The sequence below is a fragment of the Erithacus rubecula genome (assembly GCF_903797595.1).
Source record: "Erithacus rubecula genome assembly, chromosome: 19".
In the NCBI taxonomy this organism is placed as follows: domain Eukaryota; kingdom Metazoa; phylum Chordata; class Aves; order Passeriformes; family Muscicapidae; genus Erithacus; species Erithacus rubecula.
In genome coordinates this window covers 231,918-245,087 of record NC_136671.1, presented here as the reverse complement: position 1 = coordinate 245,087, position 13,170 = coordinate 231,918, and the positions used below count along the sequence as shown (strand labels likewise).

General features: G+C 48.7%; 1 protein-coding gene across 10 annotated transcripts in view; it reads right to left on the bottom strand.

The window, feature by feature from the left end:
• AIFM3 (AIF family member 3) overlaps positions 1-13,170 on the bottom strand; it is a 50,381-nt gene that overhangs the window by 11,516 nt on the left and 25,695 nt on the right. For all 10 annotated transcript variants that reach the window (XM_079322177.1, XM_079322175.1, XM_079322176.1 and 7 more), the window contains 8 exons: positions 11,832-11,941; positions 10,360-10,469; positions 9,263-9,307; positions 8,054-8,150; positions 5,662-5,774; positions 2,781-2,867; positions 2,088-2,179; positions 998-1,128 (listed from right to left, as the gene is read on the bottom strand). In XM_079322177.1, the coding sequence (XP_079178303.1) occupies positions 998-1,128; positions 2,088-2,179; positions 2,781-2,867; positions 5,662-5,774; positions 8,054-8,150; positions 9,263-9,307; positions 10,360-10,469; positions 11,832-11,941 (785 nt within the window). The remainder of the gene's footprint in view (positions 1-997; positions 1,129-2,087; positions 2,180-2,780; positions 2,868-5,661; positions 5,775-8,053; positions 8,151-9,262; positions 9,308-10,359; positions 10,470-11,831; positions 11,942-13,170) is intronic.

The window sequence follows — 13,170 nt, the reverse complement described above, 5'->3', positions numbered from 1 at the left end:
CACTCTGACTGGGGAGCTTGGAGCTGCACTCCTGGGAGAACTGGGGAGCCACCAGACCAGATACCAGGGATCACATCAATGCAGGTATTCTTAGATGTAGGTTTTAAAGACCAAATGGGGGAACTGGACACAAAATCCCAAAGTGCCCTGAGAAAAAAATGTAACAAGGGACCTCAGCCAAAGGAAACCTTCCTCCTATAGCTGGGACAACCTTAGTTGTAGTCTGAAAACAGTTTTTGTGAGTAGCTGTTTTCTCCCATCAGAATAGTAGAATTTTGGTGCTGGGAATTGCATGGGAACTCCACCAAGGCATTTTTTGTCTGTGGGGGTTTTTAGAAAGGAACCTTTTTGATGACCTACAGTTTGCAAATGGCCCCCCACACCACATGCTTTTCTATAAATCATATTGATTAAACCATTATAACAAGTTTATTTTTTATTAAGAAGAAAATCAAATAATGAACTTTTTATATAAATTCCCTGAGTAATAACCATTTATGTTTAAGGCTTGCAGGACCCACTCTTATTTTGTTAGGACCCACAATAATTTTGTTGGAACCATATCAAGCAAAAAGAAGAGCCATCAAAGAAACTACAAGACTTTTCCTGTGTATTTAAAAAATTTACCACACTGCTAAAATGTAAAAGAGAATAAGCCCAGAGGTTCCCACCCACCAACACGACTCTCCTGACTGAAGTCAAATCTCGACACACCAGATTTAGACCCACGTGAGCACCAGTACTTGTCTTGTCATGTGCTTTTCAGACTGGGACAGCAATATCTGTGCCCATGCCAACCCAGCCTCTTTGAAAAATAAATTTCTTTGGCATGGAAATGTCCTTACATACACCTGGGGCTGGAGTTTGGACTACCCCAGGTCCAATTTTGTGAGGGTATTACCTCTAACTGGGCAGTGACAAACTGGGCAAAGGACTTTACCCATCTGCAGGCAGAGGTGGAGAGTTGGGAAGGGACACAGGCCAGGCAGGCTCTCACCCAGGAAGGATGCTCCCACAATCACCACATTCTTGCTCGTGGCCAGCTTCACCACACGATTGGCATCTTCAGGCGTCCGGATGTTGAAAACGTTTTCCATCTCCTTGCCTTTGCAGCTGAGAGTTTTGGGCCTGAAAAACACTGAGAGTGATACAGCTGCTTTTCTCAGCTCTGTGGTTCAGTGCCCAGTCAGGGCTGCAGACACCCCTTCCAGGGCTCCAAGAACATTACCAGCTTTCCTTTTTCCACTGTCCTCTAGCCTGAAGACATAACATGGAAAAACCTAGATGCTGGTGGCCAGTGGTGGAGTAGGGGATGCTGAGCAGCCACCCCAGACCCCATTGTGGACTGGTGTACCCACAGGTCAAGGGAAGCTCCTTCCTGGAGTTCCCTGCCAGCACAGGACAGGCAGCTCTTTACAAGGCCAGGTTAGATGGGGCTTTGTTACAGAGCGGCGAGAGAACAACGTGGCCCCTCTTGCATGGTGCAAGAAAGAGTGATTTATTGAAGAAAACCATTGCTTTAAATAAGAGAGTTCGTGCAAAACAAAATACAGAGGATTCATTGGTCAGAGAAAGAAACACCTCTTGTCCCAGGCTTTCTCATGGATCCAACAGGTGTTAATCTTTTGTTATAATTCTTTCTCTTATGTTTACATTAGAGAAAGGTCTCTAGCTTGGGAAAAACCCTAGATGAGCCTGAGAAAGCTAGACTGCAAAAATTCTTTAAGATTTTCCCTGGGCCTGTAACGGCCACAGGGTTTGGAGAAACTTGGTCTAGTGGAAAGCATTCCCAGGACACAGAAGGGGTGGATGTATATTCATCACATACAGAATGAATTTTAAGTTCCCTTCCAACAGAAACAATTCTGTGAGGCTATAATATATGATGTAGATATATATGAAATAGATAGATGATGATAAATAGATGTAGATACATACAGACATTCCCAATATCTTTCCCACACTCAGACAAATTCAGTGTTTAAATTCACCTGCCACATTTCATCCCTTATCCCCAGGCACAAGCTCCTCACATTCTCAGATAAAACAGTTTATCTTGATCTTTAAGATGTTTGTCTGAAGCTTACGTGTTTCCCGTTGCTATCAGCAGCTTGTTGTACTCCATCTTAAACCCATCCTTGAACACAGCTATCTTGCTCTTGACATCCACAGCCGCCACCTAAAATTATTCCTAAATAATGTTAAGGGAAGAAATCCCAGATTTTCACCGAGGTCCCAGCCCAATCAGCTTGTCTGTAAGGTTTTAGTCTTCCATGTTAGTTTTAGTTAGTTAGATAGTTGCTTTTAGTTAGTCTGTTAGTTTTAGTAACCCCTATCCACAGCTTGGCTAACCCACACCTTAAGTATTCCTAGTTGCCTTTTCACAAATCCTTGAAGGTCTCCCAGTAGAAATAAAATAATGGGGAGAAATATTTAAGCCATCATTGTCTGCACTGTCTGAAGGCCAATTATTCTTATCAGATGGTGCCTGGTGCCCCAGATTCACATAAGGAATGGCAGGTAACACATGATGGTCACCACAGATGGCCACGCCGTGGTCATGCCCATGGTGCCCTTCCTGGCACAGAAGCATTGCACTAGCTGTGTTTGTACAATAACAGACAACCTCTGCTCTGGGGCAAAAATAGGAGGGCTGGGAAAGACCCAATATTCACACAGTGGCATCCAGTGAGCCAAAAACAGAGATAGCAGCCACATTCCCTAAACACAGCCTTTGCATACCAGCACTTTCCTTCAGGCACACACAGGACTCTCCTTACCTGCATTTCAGTCAGGACCTCGATGTCGTAGGTGCAGAAGAACTCCTTGGGGCGCAGGGCGATCTGCTCAGGGTGGGAATCCATTGACTGGGAAAAAAAAACATTTTTCTGTCTGCTGCTGTGGGTTGAACAGGTGAGGGGAGAAACAGCTGCTACCAGCCCAAGTCAGCACTTGTTGAATGGGTTAAGAGAATGGCTCAACAGGGCTAGAATGAAAGCCTGTTCAAGCAGGAGTCATAACAAGAGGCTGGTCTGAGCTCTGGTGCCTTCTCTGCCCGTTCAGCATGGGGCTGGTGCAAGCAGGACCACAGCAGGTGCTTTGGAGTGTCAGCAAAGCAGACAGAACTGCAGCCCCTCCCAGCACGCACAGGTTCACAGGAGCAAGAGAAAAGACTCACTTTACAACACAGGTGGCGAGGCCCTGGAACAGGTTGCTCAGGGAAGCAAGCCCCATCCCTGAAAGTGCTGGACTGGAGCAAAAACCAGTCCAGTAAAAGGCGTCCCTGCCCACAGCAGGAGGGTGGCACAGGGTGCCCTTTGGAAGTCCCTTCCAACTCAAACCATCTTATGATTATTTGGAAAACAGCCAGTTACCAGGGCGAATGGAAGCTAGAAGAGCAGGAAGAACAAGCAGCATTAACACACAAGGATACACTTTCAAAAGCACCCAAGTTATGCTGCACAAGCTCTATCCAATGCTGAAGAAATGGAGTGGGGCCCATATCTGTACATCTTCAGCTACAAGATAAAGGTTCTTGCTTTTCCCAGCCTTCCCTGGGGTGAGATGTACATCTTCTTTACAAAGGGTTGAACCCGAGCTCATCTGTCCTCCTGCCTGTCAACACAAGCTCAGACTCAGGCTAAGGACAAGCTGAGCATCAAGTGACCTGTTGGATGTGCAGGCTGCTCCCTGCTTGTGTTCTGCCTGCAGCATAGCAGAAACAGGCATAGATGCATGGTCAAGCCCTGCTGTAGATCAGCACACTGCTCAGCATCAGCATCTACCCATGCCATGATGATGTCTGGGCTTGACCCAGGAGTGACAAGGGATGCAGGAGTCAAGGGCTTTGCTATTAAGCCATAGAGATGGATGTGCAAGATCCTTCTCCCTGGAGGTGGCCTGGTCAGGGGCTGGAAGGAGCCCAACAAGACACTCCCTTACTCTGACTTCAGAGTAAGAATGCTCAGGAGAGACTGCTGTCACAGGACTTGAGGCAGGGTCATACAGGTTTTATTGAAATTCTTTGAATTCTTTGAATTCTCCACATTTACAGAGAGAAACACCTGAACCTCTGTGACAGTGTAGGGAGGGCAAAGCAGAAGACTTGACAACCACCATGGCCTTTGCTGTTGCTTGTCTGGGGACAGTAACAGTTGTGGCAACACAGAGAGGGTAGGTCATGGTCCAAATGGGACAAAGGAAAACAGTCTGGCAGGACCTGGGACAGAACGGTAACAAGCATCCAGCAGGGCAGAGGAAGGGCAGTGCTGCAGTGTCAGGGAGCAAAAGCTCTGCTGCTTACAGAGTTAGCACTCCTTCCCCAGTGGCTTATACAGGTTTAGTCCCACAACAAGATTAAGAAAAATTCCATCTTTTCCTACCCTCTTCCCAAAAATTCTGCCTTTTTCATGGGCTTTGTGCACCTTCTAAATGCAACTACAGCCAGAAGTGTTTAGTGGAGGATTTAACAAACCATATGCAACATCTCTGGCATGTGAAATGTTATTAGTATCTAACAGAGAGAAGCCAGTCTAACACTCATACAAGTAAGTAAGTGTTCAGAAAAGCTGTCTGGCTGGGACAGGGACTCTCAGATTCTCTGAGCTCCCCAGCACAACCCTTGTGATGATTTGATGCAGGTACCAGGCAGCTGCTCCTCACCCCACGCAGGACTTGCAGAAGCACAGAAATGGCCTGAATGCTCCCAAAAAGCCATGTACATGCCTGCCTGTCTTTGAAAATCCTTTTTTTGGGTGCTGGAAGCAAAGTTAAATGCTGTGATTGTAGTAGTCTCCAAGAGTAAGCATTTTTTGACATGGAAATGTCATGAGCATGAACACATAATTCACCTTATGTTATCTCCAATCTCCAAGGTCAAATGCTGCTGTCCAACTTGAGCTGCCATCTGACATCAAAGAAGGCTCAGGAATCAGCAGCAAGAAAATCTGATTAAAGATCATCCTGTGTCTATAAACCAGAACGCAAAATGGGATGTGTGCCAGAGAAAGTGACCTTTGCACTTCCATCAAGTTATCAACTTGTGATGATGGCTGAGAATCATCATAATTAAGGCACAGAGCATTCCTGGGCAGCAAGAAATAGGCACTAATAAAAACCCCCAGCACCATTTTTTCACATGGTCCATTTCATTGCCTTAAAGATTTTGGTATAGAAACACGTTAAGAAGACCCATCCAGGTAGAAGTTGGCTATGACAGCTACCATTAGATCTGTGAAGAATCATCATATGAATTGTGGAATGGTTTAGGTTGCAAGGGACTAAAGGTTCATGTCATTTCAATTTGCGGGGATACTTTCCACTAGATCAGGTTCCTCCAAACCCTGTCCAGCCTGGCCTCAGACACTTTCAGGGATCCAGGGCCCACCACAGCTTCTCTGGGCACCCTGTGTCAGGGCCTCCCCACCCACACAAGAAAGAATACCCTTGTTTTTCTGCTGGAATACTCTTAATTCAGTTTGAACAACTCATTTTTTTTGTATTTCATATTTCAGCCACAATGAAGAAAGAAAATTCAAGGGAACAGAGGCAGGATGACTAAGGAAGCAGAACCTTGATGCTGCAATGAATAATAGTGGGGAAAGGTCCTAGGGTAAATTTTAAAATTGGAGAGGAATGTGGCATAACCAGAGTGATACAAACCTTACTGAGCTTTGGTCTGTCATAGGGTAAGTGTCTGTCCAAGGTGCACATCACAATGCGGTCAGAGAATCCCTCCTGGCGCAGGGTCTCTGCACAGACCAGCCCAGCTGCCCCTAAGGGAGAAGGAGACCAGTGACAGCCATGTGTATGTGGCCTTGGGAGGTCTGTGCCTTTTACTGCAAAACTTGTCGGGGCTGACTCCAAAACCACCACCTCCACCAGCCCTGGCCTCACTTCACAGCCCTTTCTAACTCAAACAGCTCACAGGGGGAGCCAGATGCACAAGGCATGAGAAGGGGTGCTCTGTCTATGGCTCTGTCTATGACATAAATCCTCGTGTGTGTCTCTAAACTGTCACAAACCCACAAAGAGCACACCTGAGGAATGCTGCTACTGCCTACACATCTCTCACAAACTCCAGGGCACAAGCAGCTGCTCAGACCCTTGGACTTCTTTAGTCAAGAAGGGTCTGCACAACCTGCTCCTGGTGATTATATGGCCAGTTTATGGCCAAGCACAGAGAGCAGGGAGTCCTCCCTTCTCCATGGCCAAGGTGTTGGTTGTGTGACTCACTGCAGAGCATTTTCCATGCTGTTTCTTTAACGTTTTTTTGTTCACTTATTTCAATCAGAAGAAATTTAAAAAATAATTTTAAAAAAAGGTTATATCAAACAAAAAGAACAAAAAGCTGCCTTGAGACATGCCCACTGCAGAACTGGTGAGATTAGAAAGCTCAGGTGAGAAGTCTGGAGCCTCTTCTCAGTCAAGGAAACCTCATTCCTTGATAAGTGTTTTTAGGGCCACAAATTTTATAACACCATTGAGAGGTGATGGACCTGGACCATATGGTTTGGTCCATCAACAAGACACTCCCACTGATGGAGCTGGGGGACAGTGGAAGAAGAAATAGGAGGGTGGACATCCTGTGTATGCTGCCAAGAGCATCCTGAGCCAGAGCTGATGCTGTACTGATGTCAGGATGACCCTCACATGAGCAAGGGACAGTAGTCAATTGCTCTTAGCTGTGCTGGGCATGGCTGGATCTTGGTCCCTGACACAGGGCTGGATGCACAGTCTTTCCACAACACTTCTTCTCACAAATCCAGCTTTGAAATCTCCTTTGGTATCCACTAGAATAGACTCTGGTCTTTAACAGATCTGTAAGTTTATCTGGTAAAGCCTGAGGAAGTTTCTTCAGCAGTGACTAATACTGTCTGTGGAGTGACCTTGCTGAGGACTGTGATGATTGTCCAGACCTGCCACACACCAGGACATTCCCTGATCTAAGAAGCAGCATGTCCCACCCTGGCATTCAGTCAACAAACAGCAAGGGCACAAGGAAGGGAAAAATGTCACCCAGCAGCACAGGAAAAGTCAGTCAAGCTGCTGCTCAGACTGTGAGATGCAACTTAGATGATCTCAATTTCCACAACTTTGATCTGGTGACCTTGAGACTCAAGTAAGAACAACCCATGTTCCAGGAGCAGATGTTTCCTCCCAGTCCCAGGAACAGAAGTTCCTGTCATCCTCCCACCCTCCATTTCACTCCAACATGGCCCAGCCTTGGAGAGGAGAGGAGAGGAGAGGAGAGGAGAGGAGAGGAGAGGAGAGGAGAGGAGAGGAGAGGAGAGGAGAGGAGAGGAGAGGAGAGGAGAGGAGAGGAGAGGAGAGGAGGGAGGAGAGGAGAGGAGAGGAGAGGGAGAGGAGAGGAGGAGGAGAGGAGGAGAGGAGAGGAGAGGAGAGGAGAGGAGAGGAAGGAGAGGAGAGGAGAGGAGAGGAGAGGAGAGGAGGAGGAGAGGAGAGGAGAGGAGAGGAGAGGAGAGGAGAGGAGAGGAGAGGAGAGGAGAGGAGAGAGGAGAGGAGAGGAGAGGAGAGGAGAGGAGAGGAGAGGAGAGGAGAGGAGAGGAGAGGAGAGGAGAGGAGAGGAGAGGAGAGGAGAGGAGAGGAGAGGAGAGGAGAGGAGAGGAGAGGAGAGGAGAGGAGAGGAGAGGAGAGGAGAGGAGAGGAGAGGAGAGGAGAGGAGAGGAGAGGAGAGGAGAGGAGAGGAGAGGAGAGGAGAGGAGAGGAGAGGAGAATCAACACCACAGGGTCCTGAAAAGACTTTACACTCATCATCTGTGGAAATCAGGGGCTGCTGATGTAACTAGGAAGGCAGTAGCAGGAAGAGGATTTGGGGTTCACTCCAAAGCATGGCAACAGGGAACTATTACAATCCACAGATTGTAACAAAGGGCATCTTTGGATCATTAACATGTAGGACAAAAAGGCTCTCTAGTGTGACAGGTAGGAATGCAGGAGGGGTGACAGAGGGTACAGGGCACAAAGCACCCCCTCCCTGCATCCCCATCTGGGAGAGGACACACACAGTGGTCCCACCGTGAATCACCCTTACCTGCACCAATGATTAGCACATTGGTGCTGCTCAGGTTGTAGTTGCTCAAGGAGATGCACTTTGCCATCACCTTTGTCCTCCTCTGTGTCTGAAGAGCCTGTGTCATCAGCAAAAAGAAAAAGAAAAGCAATTACCTGTACTCAGCATTACCCTGGGCAACCAGGCAGGGATGAGGACAACTGCAACAGTGTCATAAACCAGCTAGGACAGGAAGGGAACAACCACACCCTTGTACTGAACAAGGACTCCAAACCCCTGCTCATCCAAATACCATTCCAATGTCCAGTGCACTACAAGGTACAAAAGAAAAATAAATCCATCATCTTCTGCAAAGCCATGCAGCTACTCAGAGCTGGAGTGGTGGTGGAGCAAGAGAAAAAGCAGGTGTGTCCTTGTGCAATTCTGCACCAAAGGTGAGACAAAAATGAAGAAGCTCTGTCAGGAATTTTATCCTGAATCTGAGCAGAGCTTGTACACCTAATATCCAAAGCTGATAGACTTGTCCAATCCACCAGAGCACAGGCATGGACCTGTGCTAGTGTAGTAGAGGCCAAAATCTGTTCCTAGTAGAGCAAATAGACTCAGTTTCCCCTCATCATATCCCCAAATCAGCTGAAGTGGAATCTCTGGATTTAACCCAAGTATTCTAAGGGCCCACTAGGGCTCTGAGCCACTGGATCTGCACATGTGTACATACAACCATGTATCAAAAGAAGGCTTTTCATGGAAACAAAGATGATAGTGGTCTGAGTGGGCTTCACTCTGTATCCCATCAGGGCAGGAGAGCCCTTTCTACCCCTGCATCAGGTTCCTCTCCAGCAGGAGCTGAGGTGTGAAGAAGCCTCTGTCATCACCATGCCATATTCAGACAAGGCCAAAAGACAGGCTGAAGAGGCCTCTTTCCACATGGGCCAGCTAAATTAAAAGTTTCTCTGAGCTTCAGGAAACATAGGACAAGTGCAGGACAAATGCATGTAAGACCTGAAAGAATGGACAGCCCAGGCCAGGTGTCCTGCAGCTGCAGGGAGGCTGGATGGGAAGAGGACCCAACAGCTCTGTCCTGCTCCACTTGTACCTCCAAACTGGATACTCACACATCCCTCTGCCCAGGCCTGAGGACCAAAGATAAGCATTTCCCTCCACCTCCATGCTCATACAGCAAAAAATGAAATCATTGGCCTTGATTTTTGGATGTCAGTGGACTCTCACCTGCTTGCTTGCTCGGATGTAAACCTTCTCCTTCTCAATCTTCACCTGAGGGTGACAGAACAGTGCTGGTTTGCAGAGCAGCAAGGGCTCCCTCTGGGCAGCAGCTAAAGAATGATGGGTGGTGGCACCAGGTAACCTGCAGGAGCAGCTCAGGCCATGGCAGGGCTCATCCCAGGGCTCATCCCAGGGCTCATCCCAGCTCAAGGCTCTGGGATCTCCTGCCTCGTATCAACCACACACCAATGCTCACTGTACAACCTGATTTCCACCCTAAGTTTACATATGGTTTCTCATTCCCACCCCACCCCTACTCCAGATACCTCCCAGACGGGGCACTGCCAGGCTCCCAGGAGGTGTCTGATGCCTTTGGTTGGGACAAGGGAGCTGCAGAGAGGAAGGAGCTAGATGAGCAGCTGCTCTCTGCTGGCTACACCAGAACATCTTTGGAAAGTATTTGGCCCATGCCATATAGAATGTTGCTTATCCCAGTAAAAAGATTCATTTTTGTGGGTGACACCAAACTGAGTGGTGTGGTTGATGCTCTAGAGGGAAGGGATCCATACAGAGGAATGTGACCAGGCTGAAGAAGTGGCCAAATGGGAATTTCATTAAGTTCAATAAGGGAAAATGCAAGCTGCTGCACCTGGATATGAGCAATTCACTTTATCAGTCCAGGCTGGGGGAAGAAGGAATTGAGAGCACCCCTGAGGAGGACTTGTATTGTTCAGCCAGGAGAAGAGAAGGCTCCTGGAAGACCTCAGAAGCACTTCCAGTGCCTTAAGGGGTTCCAAGAGAGCAGGAGGACTTTGGACAAGGGCCTGCAGTGACAGACAAGGACAGGACAAGGGGAATGGCTTCCCACTGCCAGAGGGCAGGGTTAGGTAGGATATTGGGAAGGAATTGTTCCCTGTGACGTTGGGGAAGCCCTGGCACAGGGCTAGAGAAGCTGAAAAGTGTTCCAGACCAGGTTGGAGTGGGCTTGGAGCAACCTGGGAGCCCATGGCAGGGGGTGGAATGACATGGGATTTAATGTCTCTTCCAACCCAAATCATCCCATGATTCTGTGGTTTCCTCTGCTGCAGGGAGAAGGATCTCACCTGGAACCTGGGTAAACTATCCAAGCCGGGAAAGTCCTCAATGTCACCCGTGCCGATATTGAAGCAAGCTCCATGCCAGGGACAGCGGACTCTTCCTTTGGACAAAACCCCTGCAGGAAACAGGGCACAGCAGGGTTGGTGTTGCCCTGCAGCTGTCTCCCATCTTGTGAGATGGCACCTCTCCTACAGGACACATGGCAGCTGAGGTGCACCTGGACAGGCAACAGTGGCGTTTTCTCAACATCCACACTGGGCATGTTTGGGACCAGCTGGGATGCTATATGAGCAATTCCTTCTAAAATGCCCTGGATGGCAGGGTCCTCTAGTACCTCTGGGCACAGTTCCAAAGCTGTCTGCTCTGAGATATAAACTTGCTCTCCAGCCAGGATGGGGCTGCCATCCCCAGAGGCTCACGGTCTTCGTTACAAGCCTCACTACTAACTAAAACAAGTGGTGCCTCAAGCAGAGCATCATTGATTTAGAGTACATGTGTTCCAGAGAAGACCCTGGCACAGCAAGGCACCTGCACACACTTGCACACACCAAAGCCTATGTTCATTTCTTCAGGTGCTGGCTCATAGGATTCTACCTTGGACTTCAGCTTTCCCTGCTACAATGCCAGGGCAGAGCACAGGCCACCATGTGACCATGGACTGGTCTTGAGCTTGTGTCTCTGCTTGCTGAGGCACAGCGGTGCCACATCTCATCACCACCACATGTGGGGCACAGGGGCAGCCCCCCTACACCTATGGCTGCAGCAAAGTCCCTAGAGATCCCTATGTGACAGCCAGTCTGAGGAATACACCACAGGACTCTGAAAAGGCAGTGAGCTCTCACCTCCAGGGCAGTGTGGGGCTCCTCTGCCCTGCTCAGCAAGCTGCTCACCCCAGGGGAGGGGCTCAGAGCATGGCTGCTATACCCAGCATGACTGCTGGGCCAACAATGCCCAGAAGACACTCAGAAGGATGTGCTCCTGTCTTCCCCAGGATCCCACCTAAGGCAAAGTGCCCTCTCAATCCCAGTTTTGGTGATGCACATCAGTACACAGCCTGCTGCCACTGCTTAGGCTTAGGGCAGAGACCTGCCTGAAGCCTGTGCTGACAAAATGCCAGGACACATAATTTTAGGTGCCAAGATGGGAAACCAATCTACCTCATACCACTTCAGTCAATAACAAGAGCAACATTCTTTTTGCTACTGAAAGGATCCCATCAGCCCAAAGAGAGTCCTCTTCCCCCTCAATGAGAAGAAGCCCCAGCCTTGTGATCAGCAGTGGCAGCTGCAGACTAGAGCTGGCAAAGCGCTCTGGGGAGTTTTGTGCAACTCTAGCTTGCTGCCTTCCCCAGCCAGAAGATGCCCTGTGATGCTGGGTGTGCAGTGCAGCACTGCTGCAGGCTTGGCAGCACCATCAGGGGGCTGGCCTTTGCCCTGTGATACCCTTGGCTGCTCTCCAGAGCACGATGCAGACTGACCTTTGACCAGCGGAGCCCCATAGTGGGGACACTTGTGTCCCACGGCGTGGAACTCGCCACTCTCCTTGATGAGCAGAGCCTTCCCACAGCCCAGGTCCACTTCCCGCATCCTAGGGAGGAGGAACATGGAAACACATGGCAGAGCATCCACCTCACAGCAGATGCCAACATCCCACCCTACAATTCAACCCTAGTCTCACCAGGCTCCACTTCTCCTTCAACTTGCTAACTACTGGCTTCAGGTTACTACAGATGTGGATCATTCCTTGTAATTCCAAGCCAGTTTTGGAGGTGGCTCTGCTGTCCCAGCCTGGGCAACATCCAAGCTGGGCCATTGAGTGCCAGCATCTAATTTATCCATCACTGTCCCAAGAGGCGGCTGCTGGGGGAGCTGGTAATGGGAGCAAGAAACCAAACTGGTTTTACTTTGACATCAGTTCCCACCCTGGCCCCAGCAGCTCAGCAGGCCCCTGCCAGGCTTGTGTTCATTTTTTCAAACCAAACACAACATCTCCCGAGCTGAAAACCAGGAGAGGTGATTCTGAACTTAGGGTCTGCCTCCAACACCTCAGGGGTTTTTGCTCTGATCCTGGCCATGTCCCAGGGTCACTTTTCCTGATAAATCCCTCAGGACAGCAAATGCCTGTGTGTGACCTTCTTGATGTTTTTTTTTCTCAGCTGTTTTTGCAGAGTGGAATTCACACAGTGACCTCCTGCTGGCATCAGGCTCCTGGCCCATCTCTGCTGGGTTCAGCTCTGCTCTGCAGATGAGCCAGCAAACTTCAAGCCATTCATATGGAGGGGTTCAGGTTCTCTTTGAAATCTCCCAGTTGCTCACAGAACAAGGAGGAATGGTCTTAAACTAAAAGAGGATCTGTTTAGATTACATATAAGAAAGAAGTTTTTACAACGAGAGTGGCATTTTAGCAGGATGCTCTGCCTGGAATGGGGTAAGAGCAAGAGAAAAGACTCATTTTACTTGAACAGTATTGCAAAGCTGTCAGTGGTGAACTGGGATGGGGCATCACACTGCTACTGGTCTTGAATTATGCTAAATCCAGTCAGACTCATCAACCCCAATGTTAAATATTCTGATAGCAAGAGGAAGACAGGGCAGATATGGTAAATTATCCTTATCTAAAAAGGCTAAGCTGGCACAGCTCGCCTGCAGATACCTGACTGACAATCACTCTTTACTCTAAATGTCCTGTCCCTTACAAATAGCAGGTTCTTCTAATATATCCCCTCTTGGAGTGTGTGTGAAGATTCCTTCTTGAGGTGGGAACACCCTTCAAGGTCATTCCTCAAGACGAGCAAAGGAGATTTGACCACACTCCCT